A 27,373-nucleotide genomic window follows, 5' to 3' on the forward strand; every position below is an offset into this window, starting at 1 on the left:
GGAACACTGAAAATTCATTGGCCTATTGTCCATTATTGCTCGCCAAAGGATGAGAAAATGATTAATGGAACAACAACCTCCCACGCATCACACTGAGTCAGACCCTCTGAATGGCCAACATACACCACCTGAGACTACCTAATGTGAATCAATAGCTGGGATATGAATTCTATGTATATCAAAACTTTCTAAAAGATAATGTACCAAAGTGCCCAGATACTTATCCATTCTCACATCTCCATACGTGAGGCCTGTTAACCTCCAACATCATTTCTGTAATATCAAATCTCAGGTTCCTATTTACCAAATCAGTGGCTTTGTAGCATTTAGGATCATGATGAAATTGATTTCTCAGACCTCCCCATATTGCTTTATTTTTAAAGCAACTCATTCAGAGATGTGGCCAGGCTAGCCTTTAGTGAACATCCCTAAATTCCTTGTCAGTGAAGACTCAACCACACATGACTGTGGGTCTGGAGTCACATGTAGATCAGACTAAAGTAAGGGCAGCAGCTTCTTTCCCTAAAAAAGGACTTCAGTGAACTAGATAAGATTTTCCAACATTTCACAGACACTATTAGACTGAATACCAGACATATTTATTTCAAATTCCACTATCTGCTGCAGCAGAATGTGAAGCTGGGTCCCAGACAATTATCTGGGTCTTTGGACTAATAGCTCCCACATCAAAACATCAGAGATTCGACTATATTTCTTCTGTCTTAACACAAACAGCATCCATGGGCTTTCGAATTATCAGAATTTTGAGGTGCTTGCATTATTTCTCACAGTTATGCAATATATCTTTAAGGAACCGATCCATGATTTTGACACCATTATGGCATGTAATCTAATGGTATGAAGATCTCCAGTGTCCATCTTACTGAGCTCAGGTCAACCTGCAGTGTGAAAATCCAAGGATAGAGTGCTATAATACTTCCAAGTTTATTTTGTAGTTTCACAGAATATGGGTGTCGCTGGCTAAGCCAGCCCCTAACTGCCCTGGAAAAGTTGGGGACAAGTTCTTTCTTGAACTGCAGCAGTTCATGTGCAGTAGGTTGCCCCACAACACCACATCATGGAGTTCCAAGATTTTACATAGTTCCAGGAATTTAATTCAGTGACACTGAAGAAGAATTCAAAGTCAGGATGGCGAATAACTTGCAGTTGGAGTAGTTCCTGCTGTCCTGTCCTTCCAGATGGACATGGTTGAGTATCTGGAAAACAATGCTAAGGAATCTAGATGAATTTCTTGCAATGCAGCTTGTGGACAGTACACTGCCTCTACTGAGTGCCAGTGGTGTAGGTAGTGGATGAAGTTCCAGTCATGCTTTGTCTTGAATGGTGTCAAGCTACTGGAGTGTTGTTGGGGCTACACTCCTCCAGGCAAATGAAAAGATTACATCCTCCTCCTGACTCATACCTTGTAGACGGTGGACAAGCTTTGGAGAGTCAGAAGGGAAGTTACTGCAATATTCTGACTTGCTTTTGTAGCCACGATATTTATATGATTGGTCCAGTTCAGTTTCTGATCAATTGTAACCCCAAATAGTGGATGGACAGAATGGGTGTTCAGTAATGGTGGTACAATCAAATGTCAAGGGGCAACGGTTAGATTGTCTCTCATTGTAGATGGTCATTGCCTGGGCACTTGCTAACTGCAAATGTTATTTGCCACTCAAACCTGGGTATTGTAAAATAAAGTCCTGCTCAATTTGGATATGGACTACCTCAGGACCGTGTAGTCACGTATGGTGTTGAACATCAACCAGTCATTCGTGAATACTTCTACCTCTAAGCATAGGATGGGGGAGGGACGTTATCACTGAAGAAGAAGAAGATGAGGAACCCACGTAGTGATGTCCTGGAGCAGAGATAACTGACCTCCAACAACCACATCTATCCTCCTTTGCAAAAGGTACAACTGCAACCAAAGTGATTTCTGTGTGATTCCTCTTGACTCTTAGATATGGTGAAGAGTCTTTTCCCAGGGGTGAAGGCATAGGCTTAAAATGTGAGAGGAGAACGATATTAAAAAAAGGGACCTAAGGGGCAATTCTTTTCATGCAGAGGGTGGAGCGTGTATTGAATGAGCTATTAGAGGAAGTGGAGGAAGGTGGTGGAAGCTGGTACAATTACAACATTTAAAATGCATCTGGATGGGTATACGAGTAGAAAATGACTTCAAGGGGTATGGGCCAGGTGATGAGAAATGGGACTAAATTAATTTAGGAAATCTGGTCAGCATGGCAAGTTAGACCGAAGGGTCTGATTCTGTGGTGTACATCTCTGACTGGAGTTGTGTGAGGGTTTTGATGAGATTCACTCAAATACAGCCTTGATGTCAAGGGCTGACACTCATCTCACCTCAGGAATTCAGCTCTTTTGTCCATGTTTGGACCAAGGCTGTAAGGAGGTTAGGAGTGGAGTGGTCCTGGTGGAACCCAAACTGGATGTCAGTGAGCAGGTTATTGCTGAGCAAATGCTGCTTGATAGCAGTATTGATGGCATGTTCCATCACTTTACTGATGATCAAGAATAGACTTATGGGATGATAATTGGCTGGATTGGATTTGACCTGCTTTTTGTGTACAGAACGCACCTGGGAATTTTCTGCATTGCCAAATAAATGCCAGTGTTATATTATTGTACTGGTGAAGCTCGGCTTGGACGTGGCAAGTTCTGGAGCCTAATTCTTCAGTACTACTGCCAGAATATTGTCAGGGCCCATTGCCTTTGCAGCGTCCAGTGTCTCCAGTCATTTCTTGAAGTTACATGGAGTAAGTTGAATTGGCTAAAGATTGCCATCTGTGATGCTGGGGGCATCTGGAAGAGAACAAGATGAATCGTCCACTCGATACTTCTGGCTAAAAAGATTGTTGCAAATGCTTCAGCTTTATTTTTTGCACAGATGTGCTGGACTCCCCCATCAAAGCATGAAGACATTTGTCAAGCGTGCTCATCCAGTGAGTTGTTTAAATCATCCACTATCATTCACAACTGAATGTGGCAGGTCTGCAGAGCTAAGATTGGATCTGTTGGTTTTAGAATTGTTTAGCTTGGTTTATCACTCTTTGCTTATGCTGAGAGACACATACACAAAAAGTCCAGTGTTGTAGCTTCATGGGGTTTACCTTTCATTTTGAGGTGAACCTGGTGCTGCTCCTGGCAAGCCCCTTTGCTCTGTTCATTGAGCCACAGTTTATTCCTCCTGGCTTGACTGTAATGGTAGAGTTTTGCCAGGCCACAAGGTTGCATGTTCCACTGGAGTAAAATTCGGCAGCTACTGTTGGCCCTCACGAATGCCTAGTCTCAAGTTGCTATATCTGCTCAAAGTCTATCACCCTTTTAGCACAGAGATAGTGCCACACAACAAGAAGCAGGCTATTTGCAGTGTGAAGACGGGACTTCACCTCCACAAGGAGGATGTAGTGGTTACTCTTACTGATATTGCCATGAACAGATTGTTTAGCTTTTGCCCAGATGCACAAGTGCCTGTCATTATAATGCACATATGTAAATACGAAGAGTTGAAATAAAAATTCATTAAACTCTTCAATACTATGTGACCCACATCTCATGATAATCTTGCAAGTATCATAGCTGCAGAACATCAACGATCAAATCATCTCACGTCAGCACTGAGCAAATTACTAAATAAGTAATTTTAGTCTTGCAGTCAAGATGCAGGATGTTGGCAACAATTGGAAATATCAAAGACGGAATAGCTAATTTAATAATTATTATTGAGTGATTAAGGTCTAACAGGGGATACAGAGTTTAATAACAAAATGGTTGTGAACCAGCAGTGTTCGTAATTCCATAATGATTACAACAGTTTCCACAAAACAGGTCTTGTATCCCGAAACAGGCAGTTGTCAAAAATATATTTAACGGTTCTGCAGATCAGATCAGTTTTACTGTGACTGGACATAAATAAAGAGACTACATCCTCTTTCACTTTAGTAATCAATACATGACTTATATGGTTACATGAGTAATGAGATAGGACCACACTTTAAGAACAAAACTATTTTGTTTGACTGTTGCTTGAGTACACACTGTAACCCAGATTCAATAGAAGCAATTAATAAAGTTAATCATTTGCGGATGTTGTGTACATAGCCACTGCTTCATTGCATTCAAAATGTCTGAAGTGCTCAGATAATGACTTGATTTCAGTTTTGCAGCATATATTGCTGGTGCCATGAGGTGGACAAAATGTATGAGCAACCCCCTCAGATAGTCCTGGAGTGTCTAAGAATTAAAGATTAACCTCTTCATTCCTGCCATGACGGACCTTGAAGGAGGAGTTTATTGAGGGACATGAAATGGTCCTTGACACAGCCATTTCATTGCACTGGAGTTTCAGTGTTGCCGACCGCAAACTGAGATCAGCACAAAATTGAATTTCTAAAATCTTCTGTTAGATTTGCAAACGCTTTCCATTAGAAGTGGGACCTCTTTACAAGCCTGGCCACACACAGGTTAACAAAAATATCAGAATTGTGGATGCCAGAAATCAGAAACAAAAACAAATTGCTCTGCAGGTCTGGCAGCATCTGTGGAGAGTAAGCAGAGTTAACATTTTGGATCCAGTGACCCTTCTTCAGATGCTGCCAGACCTGTTGAGTTCTTCCTGCAGTTTTTATTGTTGCACACCCATTCAAAGTCCTTCAGTGAGAATCACAGTTAGGGAGATTGTTTTTGATGAGGAATAGGTTAACATTAGATTAGGCAGGACTACTAAAAGCATCATTAAACCTGCATTTAAATTTCCTAACACTGACCGGTCTTTGACCTCCTAGTGCTCCAATGAAGCTCAACCCAAGTTTGATGAACAGCAACTCATCTTTCCATTCAACACTTGACAGCCTTCTAGACTGAGTGTATTCAGCAATCTGAGACTGGACTTCCCATTTTGTTTTCTTTGTAGATTTTGGTTTTGCTCATTTTGACAATGTTTTTTTTCTGTTTTTAATTGGCAGTTGTTCCTCATTCTGCCTTTCACACTCCTTTAGAAACATCTTGTGTTTATGTTTCCCCCTTACCACTCCCTTTGGCCCTGTACTTTCAACTCCTTTTATCATTTAATCTCTCCCGCTTTCCACCCCAACGCAGACGTTGCATTTTGTTCCGAATACCCGACACTTACTTGCTAAACCATCTATAACGTTTTATTAATATTTTCGGCTTCAATGGAAAGGAACGTCAACTATTTACCCACAAAAGCTGCCTGACCCGAGTATTTGAGCATTTTGCATTTCCTTTAACCACAAATTTGAATACCGCTTAGAAACCATCACATCTACCACCAGAACGACTGCGCAAAATCAGTTTTAAAGTTGATGATTTATAAGCAGAAATTCTTAGTGCACAATGCAACAGTTGTTATTTGCAATGAAGACATTGTAACCTTTATCTACAGTTTGCAAACTGACATTTGAATTGGTATGCTTCACTGCTCCATTCAACTCAAAAGATAATGCAGGTCACTGACTCGGAGGAATTCCTTACAGGATGACTCACAGGTAGAGCGTCAGTCAAAGCACAAATTAATAAAGTAACCTTTCCTCAATAGCAATCAGTCAAGCATGTATTTGATTATTTTTTATGTATTTTTTTTTTCCTTTTTCTATACACTGGAGTACTACCAGAAGTTCACTTGGTGTCCATGACCACACAGTACAAAGTTAACGTGTATTTTTTCCCCAATATCTGCTCACGGATAAGTTCACTGCAAGTTCTAGACACTACAGAAGGCAAGTTTGTAACCATATTCCTGACAAAGGGCTTATGCTTGAAACGTCAATTCCCCTACTCTTCGGATGCTGCCCGACCTGCTGTGCTTTTCCAGCGCCACATTCTCGACTCTGATCTCCAGCATCTGCAGTCATCATTTTCTCTAAGATTCCAACTGTAGACTATTCAACCATCTCACTTCAGTCCTTAGTTTATATCCACACAGGAAACTTCTACAGGGAATCACTGGGTACAGAACAAGAGATTCTTTTCCTCCTCACTTCCTCAATTAAAAACAAACTTGCATTTATCTCAAACTTAGCACAACCACTGGCCATTTCACATAACTTTATATCCATAGCAGCACTTTTTGAAGTGCAGTTCCTGGCATACAATTGCCAAATTGTCTGTGGGAGTTTGCTGTGTAGAGTCATAATGACTAGATGATCGGTTTTGATAACTTTTTTTATAGTGACTATTTTAATTAACTTTGAACTGGAGTCTACTGATGACCATGTAAAAATCGTTAATTTGTCTGGAAAAATCCACCTGGTTCACCAATAGCATTTAGAGAACAAAATCTGCCAACCCCACCTGGTCTCGCCTACACGTGACTCCAGACCCACAGCGAAGTGCTCTTGGAGACTTCAGGAATGGACAATAAATGCTGGCCTGAACAGTAATGCCCAAATCCTGAATGAGTTTATATATGTTTTAAAAAAATTGGTACAAGGTAAATGCTAAATCTCCAATGACACATGAAACTGCTGACCAAAAATTAACCTTTTAAATAGGATTTAGATCACTATCATACACAATGATATGGTAATATCTGGTCTTTGACATTTCCTGATCAAATATTTTGCAATAATTATAAAATTTCTACTAACACTCTGTTGGATTATTTTATCATGAGTACAGATTTGACATATAGCAAAATGTGACCAAAGCCACTTATTGGCTCAATATCAAGGGTACTGTTTATTGTGAGGAGAAAGTGAGGTCTGCAGATGCTGGAGATCAGAGATGGAAATGTGTTGCTGGAATCGGCGCCGCCTCGTGCTCCCACGAGGAGGTTGAACAGTTCATCCACTTCACCAACACCTTCCACCCCGACCTCAAATTCACCTGGACAGTCTCAGATTCCTCCCTCCCCTTCCTCGACCTTTCTCAGGCGACCGAATCAACACGGACATCTACTACAAACCAACCGACTCCCACAGCTACCTGGACTACACCTCCTCCCATCCTGCCCCCTGTAAAAACGCCATCCCATTCTCCCAATTCCTTCGACTCCGCCGCATCTGCTCCCAGGAGGACCAGTTCCAAAAACGCACATCCCAGATGGCCTCCTTCTTCAAGGACCGCAATTTCCCCCCCGACGTGGTCGACGATGCCCTCCACCTCATCTCTTCCACTTCCCGATCCTCCGCCCTTGAACCCCGCCCCTCCAACCGCCACCAGGACAGAACCCCACTGGTCCTCACCTACCACCCCACTAACCTCCATGTACAGCGCATCATCCGCCGCCATTTCCGCCACCTCCAAACGGACCCCACCACCAAGGATATATTTCCCTCCCCTCCCCTATCAGCATTCCGTAAAAACCACTCCCTCCGTGACTCCCTCGTCAGATCCACACCCCCCACCAACCCAACCTCCACTCCCGGCACCTTCCCCTGCAACCGCAGGAGGTGCAAGACTTGCGCCCACACCTCCCCCCTCACCTCCCTCCAAGGCCCCAAAGGAAACTTCCATATCCGCCACAGATTCACCTGTACCTCCACACATATCATCTATTGCATCCTTTGCACCCGATGTGGCCTCCTCTATATTGGGGAGACAGGCCGCCTACTTGCGGAGCGTTTCAGAGAACACCTCTGGGACACCCGGACCAACCAACCCAACCACCCTGTAGCTCAACATTTCAATTCCCCCTCCCACTCCACCGAGGATATGCAGGTCTTTGGACTCCTCCATCGTCAGACCACAGCGAAACGACGGTTGGAGGAAGAACGCCTCATCTTCCGGCTAGGAACCCTCCAACCACAAGGGATGAACTCGGATTTCACCAGTTTCCTCATTTCCCCTCCCCCCAGCCTGTCTCAGTCAAATCCATCAAATTCAGCACCGCCTTCCTAACCTGCAATCTTCTTCCCGACCTCTCCGCCCCCACCCCAGTCTGACCTATCACCCTCACCTTGACCTCTTTCCACCTATCACATTTCCGACACCCCTCCCCCAAGTCCCTCCTCCCCATCTTTTATCTTAGCCTGCTGGACCAACTTTCCTCATTCCTGAAGAAGGGCTAATGCCCGAAACGTCGATTCTCCTGTTCCCTAGATGCTGCCTGACCTACTGTTTATTGTGAAACAACCACAGAGTAGGGGATCCCGTTTCAGCTCTTCTCTTTAATCTCTTCAGAGGTGAAGCCCTGGGTAAAGGAGAAGGTGAAAATAAAATCTAGTCGCAGTGGATACCAAATAATGAGACCTTGTACAAAGTGCGTGGACAACCAACAACGTGAAGGGCTAGATTTGGCTATGTTGTGCTGAAAATGAAGTAAGAAGGGGAAATTCTTAATGCCAGGAATGCAACAGATGGAAGGTTCCTTTTTTAAAAATGGGAAACCCTCCACCACCTGTTGTTAAGATAGGTAGCTGCCTCTTGATGTGCTGTACCAAAGAACTACTGCTTACACATCCCAGTGGTTGAAAGTGATATCCCACCAAAGGCTTTGACTGAACCCATAGCCCTCAGTAAGTGCTGAGAGCCACAGTGGAGGAGGAGGAGGGGGGGGGGTGGAAAAGAGGTTGGAGGCCATTCCAAAAGCCCCTCTGCTCCCAACTTACTGCCAATACTTTCACTTTCTGGAGTTGTACAATCACCTTCCTCGCTACCACCCCAAGAAACACTGGGCACTCCACACTCTGGGAGTGCTCCAGCAGCAGGAATGCCATAACCATAAGACATAGGAGCAGAAGTAGCCAATTGTGTTTATTCTGCTATTCCATAAGATCATGGCTGACCTGGTAATCAGCAATTCCACTTTCATGCATTTTCCCCCACGTTTCCCTTACTGATTCCCCACCTAGTTCAGCTTTGAAGATACCAAACCTTGTCAGCCCTCTGCAGCCAGGTTAATCCAATGGACGTAAACAGTCACATTTCAAGAACAGCACTGGAATACCTTACATACTCCTGACCATGGTTTATCCCTCAACCAGCATCATTTATATAAAAAAAAGAAAGATATTTCATTAGCACATTACAAGAATCAATAAACAGCAATGTATAAAACAGCAGCTGCATTCCAACAGTGACTAAAATTCAGACGTTATTGACTGTAAAGGACTTCATATTACAGCAAGGTTTATAAAGATACTGCCTCACTTCATATATTTCTCTCATTCACAGCAACATCCTGCCAAGGGAGGAGAGTCGTTTGTCATGCTTCCTTGTAGGAATGTAGCTGTCAGTTGTATCCTACATGATTGAGTTTCAGGAACTGGTACCTTTCACTTTCTTCTTTCCTCCCCCTGATATTTTGCCCACCATAATTGTACAAACAAGCCAGGCCCCAGAGATCAGAAATAATTCAACTGTTTGAAGTTGCTAGTCACGCACCCAGAGACAAATTGCCTGTCGCCTAGAGAGTGAGCAGCCAAAGGGAATAAACAACATGGAGACAAGAGACATAGTGAGTGTAGGCCAGAGCCATTCATCAAACACAGGAAACCATTTGGAGGCAAGCGCTTGCAATAAAACACTGATTGCAAATCTGGGTATTGGCGTATTGTGCAGCAGGCCCGGACCATCGTGGCTATTGGAGTGAAGTCTGGGCCATGTGAACACCCTGGCATCAACTCCATCTGGAGCCCAGATAAGGAGGGAGGAAAATAACTGCCTAGCAGCTGGAAACAAGATTGAGGTAAACCGTCATCAAGAGTTCAAGGGAACAAGCCCTTCCAGTAAGTTCAAGTTGTGCCAGGAAGGGTCAAGAGAGAGGACCAACAGGTGAGGAAAGCCTGGTTTTCTCCCAAAGACGTGGCTCATTGCCAAGTTTCAATGTGGGCTTGGGAATGGAGCATCACCAGTGCCAAAGCTGCACAGGTTGGATAGGGGAGGAATGTCAAATGAGATCAGCAAACCCCCAATATTTAAATATTCACAAGGTCTCCGCCCTAGCTGTGGTGGGTCCCACTAACCAAGTAGTAGGTAATTAATGTGGCTGGATGTGATGGATGTCAAAAACACAATAGGATGTTGTCCATCTGCCACCTTAAATGAAAATCAAAATACAGAAATCTGAAACAAAAACAGAATGTGCTGGAGAAAGTCAGAATGTCTGACAGCATCTATGGAGAGGAACTGAGTTCATACTTTGGATCAGATCAGACTTCTTCAGAAATGAAAGGAGTTGGAAAAATGTGTTTTCATGCTGCAGAGGGGAAGAGGTGGAGCAAGTGAAGAAGATTGTTAGGTTGCTCAGCGTCAAAGACAAAAGCGTAGCTAATGGTGGTGAATGAAAGATAGAGACGTAAGAAGGGTACAAAAATAAATGTCTGAAAGGGAGAAAATGGATTAACCTTGCTAAGAGTAAACTTAACACGGTGTGGCTATTGGTGGGTGAGAGTTAGAAGATGCAAGAAAAATGGAGGACATAGATGTCATACTCTGAAGTTGTGGAATTCAATTAATGGAGTCCTAGAGGCTGTAAAAGGTGTCTAAGTGAAAAATGTGTTATTCCAATTTGCATTGTCACTCATTGGAACACTGAAGCAGGCCCAGGACAGAAACGTTAGCACGAGAGCAAGATGGTTTATTAAAACTGGAAGATTGGGTCAGGGCGGAGCTGTACTGGCAGTTGCCCAGTCTACATCACAATGTTAAAAAGAGAGACTATACTGAGCTGTTTCAAAGTTACTTAATTTAAAACTTTAATGTTAGTCACTTAACTGAAGTTTAAGTGAACAATTAGAGCAAACCAGTGCAAAATGGAACACTGGGAAGACTCTCACTTAGAGTTAGGAAATTTGGTATAGGAAGTAATTCTTAAAAGAAAATCCCTTTAAAATCAGCTTGTGCTTACTGATAACTGTTTCATTAGTTTCCCCCATGCTGTTATAGAGTCATAGTCATAAAGCACAAACACACCCTTCAGTCCAACCAGCCCATGATGGCCATAACCCCAAACTAAACTAGTCCCACCTGCCTGCACTTGACCTATATTGCTGCAAACATATCTTATTCGTGCATTTATTTAAGAGTATTTTAAACGTAACTGCACCAGCATCCACCACTTCCTTTGGATGTTCATTTCACACAAACTGCTCAGTAAACAAAAAAACAAAACGGCCCCTTGTGTCTTTTATATAGTCTTTCTTCTCTCATCTTAAAAGCCCTGAAGGGCTTACCCCTGAAACATCGATTCTCCTGTTCCTCAGATGCTGCCTGGCCCGCTGTGCTTTTCCAGCGCAACACTGACTCACCTTAAAATAGGCCTCCTGGTCTTGAAATCCCCCACCCCAGGGAAAAGACACCTGCCTTCCACCTTCTCTATACCCATCATGACTTTATAAACTTCTACAAAAGTTGCCCTTCAACCTCCTACAGTCCAGTGAAAGTCCCTGCTGACCCACCCCTCCAATTTGGTGCATTGCAATGCAGATGTGATTTTCTGACCTATTCCATTGCCAGTGAGAGGTTTCTGCACGACCAGTGGAGCTTAGAAAAACAAGACTCTGATGTTGGGCCTTTCATCACTCATTGTAAATATTTAAAACTCATGAATACTTTGCAATCAGTGCTGAAGAACACTTCGCTTTGCCAATGACTGCTCATTAACATCCTTATTCACTTTGTGATTCATGGTTGGGCTGGCTTCAAAAAGCCAGAACATCTGTCAAATATTTTTATAAAAATGAGAAGATTCTTGGAAGATAACGGCAGTTATAGATTATTTGCAGAATTTACATTCTAAATGAAACACTCATTCTGGCTAGAAGATAACATTGGTCTTGCCGGAGACAAAAATCTGTTCAGCCAGTTGTGTGCTGAATTATTCCAACTACAGACATCTTGTCCAGTAAGAGAGGACAAGAATATAGGTCTGTGAACTCTTTCAAAAGAATCACAAGTTTACATACTTTTAGGATTAATATTTCACACTTCAAATAGCCATTGATATATAAAAAACCTAATCTCTGCAAATTTGACGTAGGATAAAATTATAGGGGTTGCAAAAACATGGTCAACCGTGGCTCGATCGAGAGTTTAGCTCTGAAATATTAAACAAACAGTTGAGCAAAAAGAATTTCCTTGAAAATTCCAAAATGCACTCCTTGTTCAGCCTCATTAGACTGACGAATAATGGCTGAACATTAAAAGACTTAGCTTCCAGCTAAAACCATGTTGAGTCAGTATTTTAGAATTTATTAAATAAAATCTCAATTTATGATTGAACTGGCTCATAAGTTGACCAACGATACAGGACACAGATGTTGCAAGTCAGATCAAAGTGACCAAGGACCGGCATAAATCTTACTTGAGTAGGAATTTGCTGAAGGCTGAATCCATTTGATTATTAATTCATAATTCCAGGTGCAGATATTCCTAAGGGTTCCCAAACATCACAATGAAATACTAATTCCTACAGCACTTGTAAAATATCCCTCTCTATCTTTCTTCAACCCGTTTGCATCTTTTGACATGGTTGACCAAACTATCCTCCTCCAATACCTCTCTGCTGTTGTCCAAGCTTGGTGAAATTGCACTTAATGGGGGTATCTCAATTGCAGAAAGTATGTTGCCTTCAATTCTCATTTCTTTCCGTTCCCATAACAATACCCTTATCTTCTCATCAATTTTTCATTTACATGCTGCCTTGTAAGGGGGTACCTTTTGAAAAGGCATCAATTTACCACATCCAACTCCAGGAGGCTTCTCTAACATTGCAACATCCATATGAAGCTTTTATTTACTTTGTCAGGCATTTTATCATCTGTTTCCAAACTCCACAGAAAACACAAGTAACAAAGTGGGTGGAGGTCAGTTGGGAATGAATTATATTCACCTGTTCACTCACTCTCTTTCTCCATTGGTACCCATCTCCAAGGCAAAAAAAAAGTGAAACCTGATTTATGGTGCATCAGGCTTTATTTCCTTCATCTTGTGGCTTTCATGGTTAAGTTGTGACAAGGGGGATTTGGGGAAAGGCAGTGATGAAACGGTAGTGACACTGGACTTTTAACGCAGAGGCCTAGGCTAATACTGTGCAAGTGCATGTTTAATACCCAACATGGTAACTGGAGAAATTTAAATTCCACGAGTAAAGCATGGAACTGAAGGCTACTCTCAGTTGGCAGCCAGAAAACCACAACCTATCATCAAAAGAACCCATCTGATTTTTTTCTTTGGGGACAGAAATGGTCTTAGACGGGAATCACTGTGGCAGATGCTTAACTGTCCTTTCACCAGCCACACAGGTCAAGGGCAGCTAGGGAAAGGCAACAAAATGGCTTTGTAAATGATGCCCACATACCATTGCAGAATGAAAAGTAAGTGCACATGCCTCATGACGCCCAGCCTTGAAATGGTTTTATGTCCTTGCATTCAGAGACATCTATTGGTGGTTATACCAGTCTGAGCTTCACAGCTTGTCTGTGCAAATATTCAACTTGTTTTCTGTTCAATTTGCTGGCTTACAGGGATTCTCTTCCCAAGCACAGTATTAGACTCACGAATACAAACTGAGGGTATTGCAACTTTTGAAGAATTAACCTCACATCAGCCACTTCTGGGAGGCTGCTGCCTCAATTCAATCTTACAATTTACACAAGACAAAATCAGGAATGCCAGATTGTGGAACTAGTTCAATCTGAAATAGCTCTGTCACGTAAAGCATGCCATCGCATTTCCCCAGAAAGCTATAACCCATTGAGCAAACAACACCTCACTGCTGTTGGAGAACTGAAAATGACTTCTCAAGCTATATCCAGACCAGAATTACCATACAATACTCAAGATGATAACATACTATCCTTAAGTAAAACAAGGCAGAGAACTTTCCAATAAATAAAAATTTGGATGTTTTTGTCAGCAAACATGCCTTTCTACAGGAATCTGCAACATTTCCTGCTCAGTCCCCTTCTGCACAGCTGACTGCTCCACTGAATGCAATGTTATTGTAAAGGATTACAATCAGCCAAAGGAAAATTGAAGAAGGGACAGCTTTCTCAAAGAATTACAATCACTGGAGCACAGGCTGGCAGTGTTTGGAACAGAACAAAAGAGCAAACAAAATAAAATCACCAGCATCTCTTACGGAAAACAGCCAGAATTGTGCAGGCCCTGAGCTCCAGAGGTGATGATGGCACATGATAAGGAAGTACCAGCCGTACCATTAACAGCTGACTGCACCTAACAAATGGAGTGATTCAAAGAAACAAAGGCCTTTTAATACATTGTCATCAGAAGCTGAATAGAAGCTCGGATCCAGAGCCAAGTACAAGAACAACAATAAGGAATACAGAACGGAGCACTCTCAGTTATGCACCAGACTAAACACCACTGGGGAATAAAACTAGTCATTTGAGAAAATAATTGTGATCTTGGTAGTAAAATGGACTTTTAAGAATTGTTGATTTGTTGGTCATCTAGCTAAATGGAGGTCAGTGTCCAGTATTAAAATGAAAACAGTAAATGGACGATCTTCACATGCCCTGCCTGCATGCTGTATAAAAAAGGTAGGTACATCTTGTAATATTGTGCAATAACTATTTAAAATAATCCAAGAATGGAACTGAAATAACTCTACAAAGGCCAGTATTGCGTTACCTTTTATTCACACATACTTAGTACATGACCCTGACCCAGCTAGCACAGAGCTGGCTCCTAGAGTGAGCAAAACCCCTGTCACACTAACCTGGAGAGCATTTACATCACTCAACAAAAACAAATGATATCATCATATTTTATCAGATCACAACATTTTATAGTACCAAAGGTTTGTCATCATTTACCTTTGGAGCTATACAGCCAGAGTTAAAATCACACATGAGAAATCACATATTTCAGGACATTGACACACTGAAACGTTATCGTTAGCGAAGCACAGTTTCTCACAGCTCAACCAGAAGTGCCTTGAAAGTAGTTCACCAAATTAAACATTCAAACATTCTGTCGTTCCTGGGGCAGATGTCCTATGATGCCCAGTTGAACACACAATTTCTGCTGCACAGGCAAGAGATAAAAAGCTCAAGGAAATAATGGTGAGTTTTAAATAAAGTTTTTAGGACAAATCAAATAACCAAATTAACATGCTGAAATCATTCCACACAAAAAAAAAAGAGGAAAAGCAAGAGGAGCATGAACATATTCAAAATTTTCTATCCTCTCTAATTTGGCAGATCCAACGATTGCCACCAGCTGGATTCAATTAAATAAAAACTTTCATTTGGTACAATTGCAACATTGAAGAGGCATTTGGATGAGTATATGAATAGGAAGAGTTTGGAAGAATATGGGCCAGGTGCTGGCAGATGGGACTAGATCGGGTTGGGATATCTGGTCGGCATGGATGGGTTGGAGCGAAGCGTCTGTTTCCATGCTGTACATCTCTATGACTATAAAATACCCAAATAGACACTCTCCTCAAATCCTCACACAAGCTGGATGTCAGAGGATTTCTCCAGCCAGTGCTTATCATTAGATTGGCTCTTTGCCTGTCAAAGAACAAACATTTGCTGAGTATTGTATGGTGTCTCTTTTCTGCACAATGATTAAGAATCTATAAACAAAAAGCATTATTACCTTAAACTGTGGAAGCAAGATGACAAGTGAACCATTTCTTTCAACAAAATAAAACAAGATTTTCAAACAAATTCTAAGACAGACACTTAAGTGGATAGTACAAGTGGATTGGAGAGGTGATTATAATGTTTATCATCAATACAGAATTACATTAGAACTTAAGAAAAAAGGAGCAGAGGTCCACCCATTGGCTCTCAAACCTGCTCTGCCACTCAGTCAGATTGTGGCAGACTGACTATGGCAGCTACTCTACCTTCCTTCCAGTATATCATTACTCTTGATATCCTTGTCAATCAAAATTTGGTCCAACTCATCTCTAAATATTTTCAATGACATAGCCTCCACTGCTGTCTGAGATAAAGAATTCAATTTGTCTACCCAGTTCTGAACAGGAGACATTTTGTGGGTCAGGCAGATGGGTGGTACACTACCTCACTAGTTAGCACTGCTACCCCAGTGCCAGGGACCAGAGTTTGATTCCACTCTCGGGCGACTGTCTGTGTGGAGTTTGCACATTCGCCCAGTGTCTGTGTGGGTTTCCTCCAGGTGCTCCCATTTCTTCCCACAGTCCAAAGATATGCCAGTTAGGTGAATTGGCAATGCTAAACTGCCCATTGTGTCAGGGATGTGTAGGTTAGGTGAATTGGCCGTGGGAAATGCAAGGTTACAGCAATAGGGTAGGGGTTTGGGTCTGGTTGGCTGCTGTCTGAAGGGTTGGTGTGAACTCGATAGGCCCCGAATTGCCTGTTTCCACGATTCTACGAACAACCACTTGAGTAACAGAGAACCTACCAAAACAAGGGCTTGTCCTGGACTCTGTTGCAGACTTTTCAGCCAAGTTGCAGCTACAATTCAGGCAAGCTTTGGGCATAACAGTCTTTAAGGAAAGACCCTGGGCAGACATAACTATGAAAACAAACAGGTCATGGAGATTTGAACAGTTTCAAAAAACTCACTTGATGTAAAGGAAGTAGTACCAGAGACAATGATTGAGGAATGCCATGAAAACATCACCTGCCCCACAACCTTCCCTCATCCCACTGAGAAATCATGATCTTCAACAAAGGAAAGCTTCTGCCTTGTATGGCTGACACAGCAGGTGTTTGTATTCCAGTGGCGTTGCCACTATACTGAGACCAAAGATAATAGTTTGGTCACATGGGTTTGAATCTCACCACGACAGAATTTAAATTCAATAAAATCTGGAATTAAAAAGAGTCTAGTGGCAACTATGTAGTCATTATCTATTTCTTTAAAATCCAAGTGATGCATTAGTGCTTTTAGGAATGGAATCCTGCAATCCTTGTCTGGCTTACATATGACCCCAGACCCATAGCAATGTGATCAACTGAACTAGCCTAGCAAGCCACTTGGTTCAAAGACAACCTGGGATGGGCAACAACGACTGGCCTTGCCAGCATCTCATGGAAGACAACAAAATAAACATGAAAAAAAAGGCTGAGGCACAATGCCCGGAATTGTCATTGGCACTCTAATGTTGTTTCTCCTGACTGCAGAGTCTAGAACAAGTGGGCACAGTCTCAGCACTCATTTAGCACTGACTTGAAGAGAAATTTCTTCACTCAAAAGGATTGCCAATCTTAATTAGAATGCCTTACTTCAGAGTGTTATAGGTGCACTAGAGAATATATTTAATAGACAAAGATTTTGGTCTCAGGAATTCAAGCAATAAAGGGACAATCAGGTGAAAAGGTGGAATTAAAGCCCAAGTTCAGCCATCATCAGACTGAATGATGGGCCATTTGGTCTATTCTTGCTCCAATATGTTACGTTTCAAAAAGGGCAGCCCTTTATTGAGAATCATATCATAGCTGAGCTGACACTTATTATTAGATAAGCTGATGCTACCTTGAGAATGTAATTCTGGGATTTACAGATTAAAGAACCTAAACCACCATATTCCATTCAAAAAGATGAAAAGACTTAATCTAAAATTTGTTTAAGAACTATAACCTGGTGTTGTGTAATTTTTATCTAAATTACAACTCCATGACACTAACTCTTTTGCTATAAATTCTGAGCCGTATGGTCATGTTCCACAACCAGCTGATGAAGAGGCAGTGCCTCAAAAGTTCATGCTTCCAAATAAACCTGTTGGACTATAACCTGGTGTTATGTGATCTTTTTTAAAAACTTTGTCACCCCAGTCCAACGCTGGCATCTCCAAAATCAATCCTAGACCAAGCCAAACTCAATGAAAACAAGATGGACCTATCCAGTCCAAGAGTTTTCCATTTCCAAAACTTTCATGTGATTAATGCATCATTTAATGGGACTTACCATTTGTGTAGGCATTGACATAGTACTTCCGACCTTGTGGGGACATGTAACACTGCCAACCCTGCGGCAGAGGAGCATAAGCCATTTCCTCAATCGTTTGTGGACTTACTGACGTAGGTTTCTGTAAAAGGCAAAGAAAAGCATGAAATTATTTCCAAATTGCTGTATACAGCCAACGCACAGAGTAAACAGAGATGGAAATGTGTTGCTGGAAAAGCGCAGCAGGTCAGGCAGCATCTAGGGAACAGGAGAATCGACGTTTCGGGCATTAGCCCTTGCATTTCCTGAAGAAGGGCTAATGCCCGAAACGTCGATTCTCCTGTTCCCTAGATGCTGCCTGACCTGCTGCGCTTTTCCAGCAACACATTTCCATCTCTGATCTCCAGCATCTGCAGACCTCACTTTCTCCACAGAGTAAACAACCAAGTGATGGCATCTGTTTATGTCTATACCTATGTACAAGTTTGTCCAGATTTGGGAGCTAATACATGACGACTAATGGAACTTTCACCAAAGACATTTTAAAATTTATAAGATTTGAATAATGTTGACCAATTCAGACACAGCACCTTCAAGAAGTGGTTGCTTAGTACAGAGAGTAGAACATTTAGCTAGTTCTGTATTGGTGCACTACTATATGTTATTAAGCATCATTTTGTCTGATCTTTGCTAATGGTTTATTATTCCAGATAGTTTTGCTTTTAGCTAAAAATGCTCGATTATAATGTTGAGCAGCCATTTCCCATTATTCCAGTCAGAGTTTGCTGTGTTCATCATTAATCGTCTCCTCCGTTGCCATGCCATAAATTTTAACTCAACAAATAAACAGGCACAATAATGACTACATTACAAAAACAACTGTTGGCTGCTAAGTGCTTTGGGACAGTCTGAAGTTGAGAAATTCTGTATTTAACTGCAAGTCTTTTTAAATGGACATACAATGTAAGAAATGATTCATTGTTCCTAAATTACTCCTATTTAAGATGCCTGCTTCATAGAAAGCAGTGAGATATCAATTAACTACACACACACCCTGACATGGATCCCATAAATAACAGGAAACAAAAATGAAGCAAAAGATATTGTCAGCACCCAGTTGCTGGGTGACTGGCAACGGTAGTAATTGTTTAAAAGGGAATTGGATAAAGAAACCTTTGAGAAAAACAATAGAATAAAAAGACCATGGGAAATGTGGAACAAAGCTATACATATTGGACAGCTCCTTCATACAGGTAGCACCATTGCAAAGGGCCAAATTTTTTGCCAAACAGAAAATTTCCTATCCATATCATTTATTTGCCCTCATTCCATGGGTTTCTATTTCAGCTAACAGTCTCTTGTTCAGGACTTTCTCAAAAGTCCATATAAACAACATTCATCAACTTATGCTCTATTCTCACATTCCCTCCCTGTTCATGTGTATGCCAAAATGTTTCCTAAGCATTGCCATTTGTATATGCTTTGCCCATCTCCCCTGGCAGCATGTTCCAGACACTTACCACCCTCTGTGTAAAAACCTTATCTTGCATATTTCCTTTCAGCTTTCCCCCTCTCACCTTAAACATATCACCTCTTACGTTTGACAAGTTCACCCCCAAAGACAACTTGGACTATCCACGCTTCTCAAACAGGGAACACTTCTGAGGAAGGGTGACTTGATCCGAAACATCAACTCTGATTTCTCTCCACATGTGCTGTCAGACCTGTTGAGCTTTTCTAGCTATTCCTGATTTTATTTGCCAACCTTTACACTCAATGCCCCGACTGAAGGCAAGCATGCCAAGCATCTTTTTTGCCACTTTATTCACTTGCATTGCCACTTTCAGGGAGCTTTAGATTTGCATCCCAAAATTCCTCTGCACAATGCTCCTAAGGGTCCAGCCATTTATTGTAAACTTCCCTCTTGCATTTACTTCCCAAAATGCATCACCTCATGCTCATCCAGATTAAGCTCTCATTTCCCTGCTCAACTTTCCAGCTGATCTGTAATCCTGCTCTTTCCTTTGACAACCTTCCTCATTATTCACAACTCCAATTTCTGCTGTTGGCTGCAATCCTACTAATCAAGCCAGCTGCATTTTTATCCGAAAGGATATACACAGGAACGTCAATTAACCGAACCAAATACTCTCCACCCGTTTCCTTCGGATATTCGAGGTTCCTCTGTATATTGGTCTCACCAATAATCTTTGCTGACCACCACTGATCACAGAGCACCAGTCAGAAAAAACAACATCCCTCCACAACCACTGTATCTGTCTATGACCAAGCCAATTTTGTTTCAAATTACCAACTCACATGGGTCCCATGTAATTTGATTTTTCTCAACCAGCATGACATGAGGAACCTTGTCAAATGCTTTAGTAAAGTCCAGGTAGACAATCCCATCTACTGCTCTACCCTCAAACATCTCAGTCAAATTTTAAATAAGAACTCCTCTGCACAAAGCCATGGTAACGATCCCTAATAAGCTTTTCAAATGGGAATAAATCTTGTCTCTGCAAATCTTCTATAGTAATTTCCCTGCCACTGATGAAAGTCTTACTAGCCTAGAATTTCCTGGATTATCCCCTATTGCTCTTTTTAAAAGACACCCAACATCACCTCCTCCTCAATGTGGACATGCCTTAAAATATTACTATTCTCCTCCCTAAACTCATCATCTACATCCTTTTTCTTATTGAACACCAATGCAAAAAGTTACTCAGTAACGACTTCCCCCACTTCCTCTTGCGCAATGCACAAATTCCCTTTGTCCAAGAGTGGACCTACCCTTTCCCTAACGACTCTCTTGCTCCTAAATACCTTAGAATTATAGAGAATCTGACATTTCATGGGCCCTCTTAGCTCACCTAACTCCTTGTTTAGATTCTTTCCTGCTTCCTTCATGTTTCACAAGGGCCTGGTCTGATTTCAGTTTTCTAAACCTGACTAATGCTTCCTAATCTTTGACTAATCATTCATTACCTTGTCATCCAAGATTCCTGAATCTTGCCATCCTTATCTAACTTTCTCACGGGAACTTGCTGGTCCTGAAAGCTGATCAGCTGGCTTTTAAACGCCGCCCACATGTCAGATGTGAATTTCTCAGAACAGCCATCCCCAAATCAAACTCCTTCAGTTCCTGCCTATTACTACTGTAATTAGCTTTGCCCCAGTTTAGCACTTCCATAGATAGTAAATTTGCAGATGACACCAAAATTGGAGGCATAGTGGTCAGTGAAGATTACCTCAGGAGTACAACGGGATCTTGATCAGATGGACCAATGGGTGGCAGATGGAGTTTATCGAGGTAAATGTGAGGTGCTGCACTTTGGAAAGACAAATCAGAGCAGGATTTATACCTTTTGTGGTAAGGTCCTGGGGAGTGTTGCTGAACGAAGCGACCTTGGAGTGCAAGTTCATAGTTGCTGGAAAGTGGAGTTGCAGGTAAATAGGATAGTGAAGACGGCGTTTGGTATGCTTTCCTTTATTGGTCAGAGTATCAAGTCTAGGTGTTGGGAGGTCATGTTGCGACTGTACAGGACATTGGTTAGGCCACTTTTGGAATATTGTGTGCAGTTCTGGTCTCCCTCCTACTAGAAGAATATTGTGCAACTTGAAAGGGTTCAGAAAAGATTTCCAAGGATGTTGCCAGGTTTGGAGGATTTAAGCTATAGGGAGAGGCTGAATATGCTGGGTCTGTTTACGCTGGAGCGTTGGAGGCTGAGGGGTGACCTTCTTGAGGTTTATGAAATCATGAGGGACATGGATAGGGTAAACAGACAAGGTCTTTTCTCTGGGTTGGGGGAGGCCAGAACTAGAGGGCATAGGTTTAGTATGAGATGGGAAAGATCTAAAAGGGACCTGATGGGCAACATTTCCATGCAGAAGGTGGTGTGTGTATAAAATGAGCTGCCAGAGGAAGTGGTGGAGACTGGTACAATTACAACATTTAAAAGGCATCTGGATGGTATATGAATAGGAAGGGTTTACAGCAATGTGGATCAAGTGCTGGCAAATGGGACTAGATTAGTTTGGGATATCTGATTGCTATGGATGAGTTGGACTGAAGGGTCTGTTTCCTTCCTGTACATCTCTACTAGTTACATCCCTGTCCATAACTATCTTAGAATTTTCAGAATTATGATCACAGTTCCCAAAATGCTCCCCCACTGAAACTTTGACCACTTGGCCAGGCTCATTCGCCAATAAAAGTACAGTGTCCTTCCTAGTTGGACTACATACATACTGTTTCAAGAAACCCTCATCGATCCACCTATCAAATTCTACCCCATGTAAGCCCCTGCATTAAAGAAGCCCCAGTCGATATTGGAGGAGAAGTTAAAATGACCCATTATAAAAACCTTGTGTAAGAGTTTGTCAATTTTGGAACACTGATTAGAAAAATAGTTTTTCTTTCAATAAACTTTCAGTAGCAAAATTCATACAGCAGCTTCAAGATTGGATCAATCCTGATAAACTACTTGCTTTTAAAACTGATTAGCACTGCAGCATACTCAAACAAAATAAAAGTACATCAGACTCAATCATAACAGTTATACTAATGACTACTTTTATTGGTATATCATACCTCCAGAATAATACTGAAGTATTTAATAATGTTTCAAAGAAGTGTATGATGACAAATCAAATATAGTCTCTCTCTTTTGGTCAATGAAATAGGATTGCCCTAATGCATATAACACCATCCCTTCTCAACATCTTTGAATTAGTTTTGTGCAATTGTTCACAACTAGAAATTCAAAGCAATTCAACCCTATGAAATCCAGAAAGGCTTATCACGAGCCTATCAAATACTGGGTGCAAGGTGAATACAGAGCACCAGGGGAAAGCCAAACAAATTATAACCCTGTAAAAGCAAAATATTGGGAAATCTGAAATGAAAACTGAAAGTGTTGGAGAAACCCAGTAGATCTGACAGGCATCCATGGAGAGAGAAGCAGAGTTAATATTTCCAAGTGCAGTATGCCTATTCTTCAGAATTCTAGAACAGCAATCTTAAGTGTACTTTAGAAATAACTTCTTTGAAAGGAAGACGACAGACTATTTAGTTATATTACTTTAAGCAATGCAAGATCTTCTGCTTAAGCAGTGAAGAGTATTTTAATTTTATTTTTTGCTGATGGAAAATAAAATATTTTACTTAAATGATGGTACAACCAGTATAAAGTAATTTCCTTCTGAACTGAAGTTTAATCAAATATTTGCTCTTTCAGAAGAGGTGCTTTTGTTCTGAACATTTAGTGGACATTACACCACATGTCTAGGCTTATAATTCTAGTTGCTGAAGTTGGTCTACACATAACACACTTTGTTAATAGAATATGGGTATTGGTGCTCGATCAGCATTTAGTATCCATCCACGACTGTCCGTTAGAAGGTGGTGGTGAGCTGCCTTCTTGAACTGCTGGTACACACTCAGTACTCATCAGAAAGGAGAACAACTAATTTATATAGAATCACACAGTAATTGGTACCTCAGAAAGGAACAAGTTAATATTAATGACTCAAATGCAAATTTGCTTCCAAGTAAAAAAAAAATAGACAGTAGAACTGCAAGTGGTTTATACTGAGTTGCTAAAAGTCCACAAATTTTATAATAGCTGGATATACAAAGCAACAATAGTGGCATTAAGAGGCATGAGTATAATAAAATATTTATTATTCTTAATTCATTCATTCAGCCAAAAATGGGAAGCAAAGGAACTTCCATTTTTAAAAGGTTTTGGTAACTTGGGATAGTTGACAAAAGTCAGCATTTGTTGCTCACCACTAACTGAAGCAAATCAAATGGTTTACTGAGATCAGCTATGGATCTAAACATAAGCCAGACAGAGGAAGGTTGACAGATTTCCTTCCCTAAAAGAAAAGGTTTTACAACAATGATTCTGTCATGGTTACCATTAATGAGGTTATTGTTCAATTACTAACAAATCTAGGAATTGAAATTACTTACTAAATTTAAACTTCCACTGGGGTGGTGGGATTTGAACCTGTGTCAAGTATAAACCTAGGCCTCAAATTACCAGTCCAGTAATATCTCCACTTATGAATAAGTGGAACATCGGACTTGCCAAGAATGGAAGTTTTTGTAGCACAGAAAAGAAAAATAATGGTGTCTCAAGGAAGACGTAAATTATTTCCACCGTTTAGACAGGAAGCTGACAAATTTTACACCAAACTCAAGAGGCACATTCTTCCTGACAATAAGTTGTACAGAACATGAAAAACTGGCATTTCATTGTTTTTTGTTTAGACGTATTTTTATGTTACATGTTCAACACTGAAAAGTATTGAACTAAAAGTTTTTACTATAAGCATAGGGACAGTTTCTACATTTGGTTCTGTGCTCTTTATCCTGTGTTCAGAGGCGTTAAACACAATGTAATCCTAATATACAAAACATTAAAAATAAGCATTACTGTGATCAAGAAATCTCAAAGCAGCAGCCTCAGTTGGGTTGATGCCAGAGAGTTTGGGTTTCAAATAGACTATTCAAGGAGAAAGCAAAGTCAAGAATAATCACAAAACATTTGAAGCTTAGACTTAAAATTAACACTATTTATAAAACATTAGTGTCAAACACTGGTATAAATTGTAAACATAGATCTACCAGGATCTGATCTCAGTTACATTAATGAAGAATGAAGCTATCTTTGTTGTGTGCTCATGCCCACAAGCTCTTAAGAGACACTAATTCCAGAGAGAGCTGTGTAGACTCTATAAGGGGGTATTGCAGCTGGTCTAACTCCGCTCTCACACTGCGCTACTTATACACAGTGATATGCAGCTTGAGAGATTGCGCCAGGATCATGAAACTCTTAAAACAACATTTATACATAGAATCAAAGGGTGTTGTCACTCAAGATTTTCAGACAGGGCAACATAAGAGGGGTCAGGAAGGTCATCAGATTTGAGTCATGTTCACCTTGCATAGCAAGCACCATATAATTGCTTTAATTAACTTAAGAGTCTGTTATTTCTGCTGCTACATGTTAATATATATTTTGTTGGGTAGTTAATATTGTTCTTTAAAATAATGACATGGGTCCTACAAAGTTTATCAATACTTGCTGGCTTCCACATGCACTGGTGGGAAAACAATGGTACAATTAGTTTGTTCAATATGCACAAAAGTCTACTTATTAAAGGATTGAAATATGCAAGAGGCTGAATAACTGCAGCTCTTACAAAGTCAAAAACTTTCAAAATTAATATAATGAGCATTTGATTTTATGCTTGTTAAATAAAATAATCAATCACAAAACATTTTTAAGCAGCCTGTTGGGACATGATGCACAGAGATCTTCTGCTCCAGAAGCAAAGTCGCTACCATTGCACCACAAGACTGCATTTTTAATAATTGAAGATTTACATTGCTAATTGAATCATGCTTAAAAATAAGAAAATGTCTAGCTAATCCCATAGCAGTACCTTCAAATTTACTGTTCATTGTGATTTTTTCCTTGATTAAAACAATATTTAATAAAAGAACATATATTTAAGTAACCCAACTTTTGGATCATCTTTGCATAATAAAAGGTGTTAAATCAAATTAGAAATTACATGGAACATTTTGTTATCTTATAGTGCCTTTGGTCACACATCTATTCTTCTTTACACATGAAATTGCTCAGCCTTCATTATTATGTAATAACTGAGTTCCTGCAATTGATTTAAGTAATGCATGAGCTTCTGCTTAAGCAATAATGAGTACCTTGCTTTAATTCAATTTTTTTGCATGATGGAAATGAAGTTCCAGGCAATGAGGATGCAGATTTATTGTTTCATCTAACTTATTAAAAAAAAAACACTGTTCATGGATCAAAGGCATTGCTGACTAAACAGTATTCAAATTTGTAATTGCCCATCTCATGGAATTGTGCAGAAGGAGAAGCAGAAGTACACACCACTGCTGAGACTTGGGGACATTCACACCATTGGGCCACGTTTATATTGCAGCACCACAGCACTGCAGATGCCATGAGGTACGTGTGGATGGGGTAGTAGTGTAAAGGTCTGAGTTATTTGTTGCTGAACAGCAAAAAGAGGCCTACGCTACCAGATAGCCAGCCTGGACTACAGCAGCGCAACTCAGTACAGTGCCCTGGGTAAGCACAACACAGTAGTGCAAGTAGGTTAAATGATCTTCCATGCTCTCCAAGGCTACAAGTCACCATTTAACCATACAACCTCATACTCACATGGCCACCATTCACTAACTCTGATGCTACACAGTCATTGCACAATGCTTTACTGACTACAACCTCATTCTTCCATACATCATGTCAATCCAATACTCTTACTCATCTCATCCTCCTAAACTTCTTGCCCTTCCTGCTCACTCACTGGAATACCTCACTGCTTCAGCTTATGCAGCGCCAATAACTGCTCTTCTATTACACCAAACTAACTCCCTTTGTCTCAGTGCAAAAAATAATTGGCTCAGCCCCTGGGCTGGAGTAACTGAGTCCCTTGAATGACTATGATGATATTCCCTAACTGACCGTAGTCCATTTGGAGGTCAACAGGACTATTCCACTTGGATTTACATATATGGCCAATTGGTTGAAGTGCATGCAGCTTGTTTGCTGCACAAGCCATTAACACATGCAATATGTGTGACTAATGTCCATAGTGCCATACAGCAACACACACACACACCTTGACTGATCAGTTCTTGGAAATGTGACAAGCTGCCTGCCTTTTTCTCTGCAATAAAAGGCAATGTTTGTGACAGAGGTCTGGAACTGCTCAATTAAAAGCAAAGTCAGTGAATGTTCAGAAAGTGAGTTAACAGACAATAGGCACATGCTCGCACGCATGCATGTGTATGCACATGTGTCTATGTGCATACATGCGTCCCTGCAACCTCAAAAAGGAGTGTGCAAGTCATAACTGTCCTGAATTTCAAATTGAAGTCCTGAAGGGCTGAAGCACTGAAAGACCTGGTCAAGAGCAGGCATAGGATGAGGGTTGTGGTCTGACAGGCGATAGTGGAGTACAACAGTGCCCACAGACACAAACAAGACAGTAGTCTGAAGACTCAGGAAAGTAAGCGGCAAGCTACAGCCACCAGGGAATGGACTCTCTGATCAGGAATCGGCAACACCCACGCCCTCCACCTCCTCCATGATTTTCGCTTCCCCGGCCCCCAACGCCTTATCTTCACCATGGACATCCAGTCCCTATACACCTCCATCCCCCATCACGAAGGCCTCAAAGCCCTCCGCTTCTTCCTTTCCCACCAAACCAATCAGTACCCTTCCACTGACACTCTCCTTCGACTGACTGAACTGGTCCTCACTCTTAACAACTTCTCCTTCCAATCCTCCCACTTCCTCCAAACCAAAGGAGTAGCCATGGGCACCCGCATGGGCCCTAGCTATGCCTGCCTCTTCGCTGGATATGTGGAACAGTCCATCTTCCGCAGCTACACTGGCACCACCCCCCACCTTTTCCTCCATTACATTGATGACTGTATCGGCGCTACCTCGTGCTCCCATGAGGAGGT

At 41.2% G+C, this 27,373-nt stretch overlaps 1 protein-coding gene across 2 annotated transcripts in view; it reads right to left on the reverse strand.

Moving 5' to 3' along the window:
- Positions 1-27,373, reverse strand: part of gas7b (growth arrest-specific 7b) — a 456,796-nt gene that overhangs the window by 223,600 nt on the left and 205,823 nt on the right. For both annotated transcript variants that reach the window (XM_043714439.2, XM_088000468.1), the window contains exon 2: positions 17,857-17,977. In XM_043714439.2, the coding sequence (XP_043570374.1) occupies positions 17,857-17,977 (121 nt within the window). The remainder of the gene's footprint in view (positions 1-17,856; positions 17,978-27,373) is intronic.

This window comes from Chiloscyllium plagiosum, unplaced genomic scaffold (assembly GCF_037043375.1).
Source record: "Chiloscyllium plagiosum isolate Xiang-an unplaced genomic scaffold, Cpla_swu_hap1 HiC_scaffold_25, whole genome shotgun sequence".
NCBI classification, from domain to species: Eukaryota; Metazoa; Chordata; class Chondrichthyes; order Orectolobiformes; family Hemiscylliidae; genus Chiloscyllium; species Chiloscyllium plagiosum.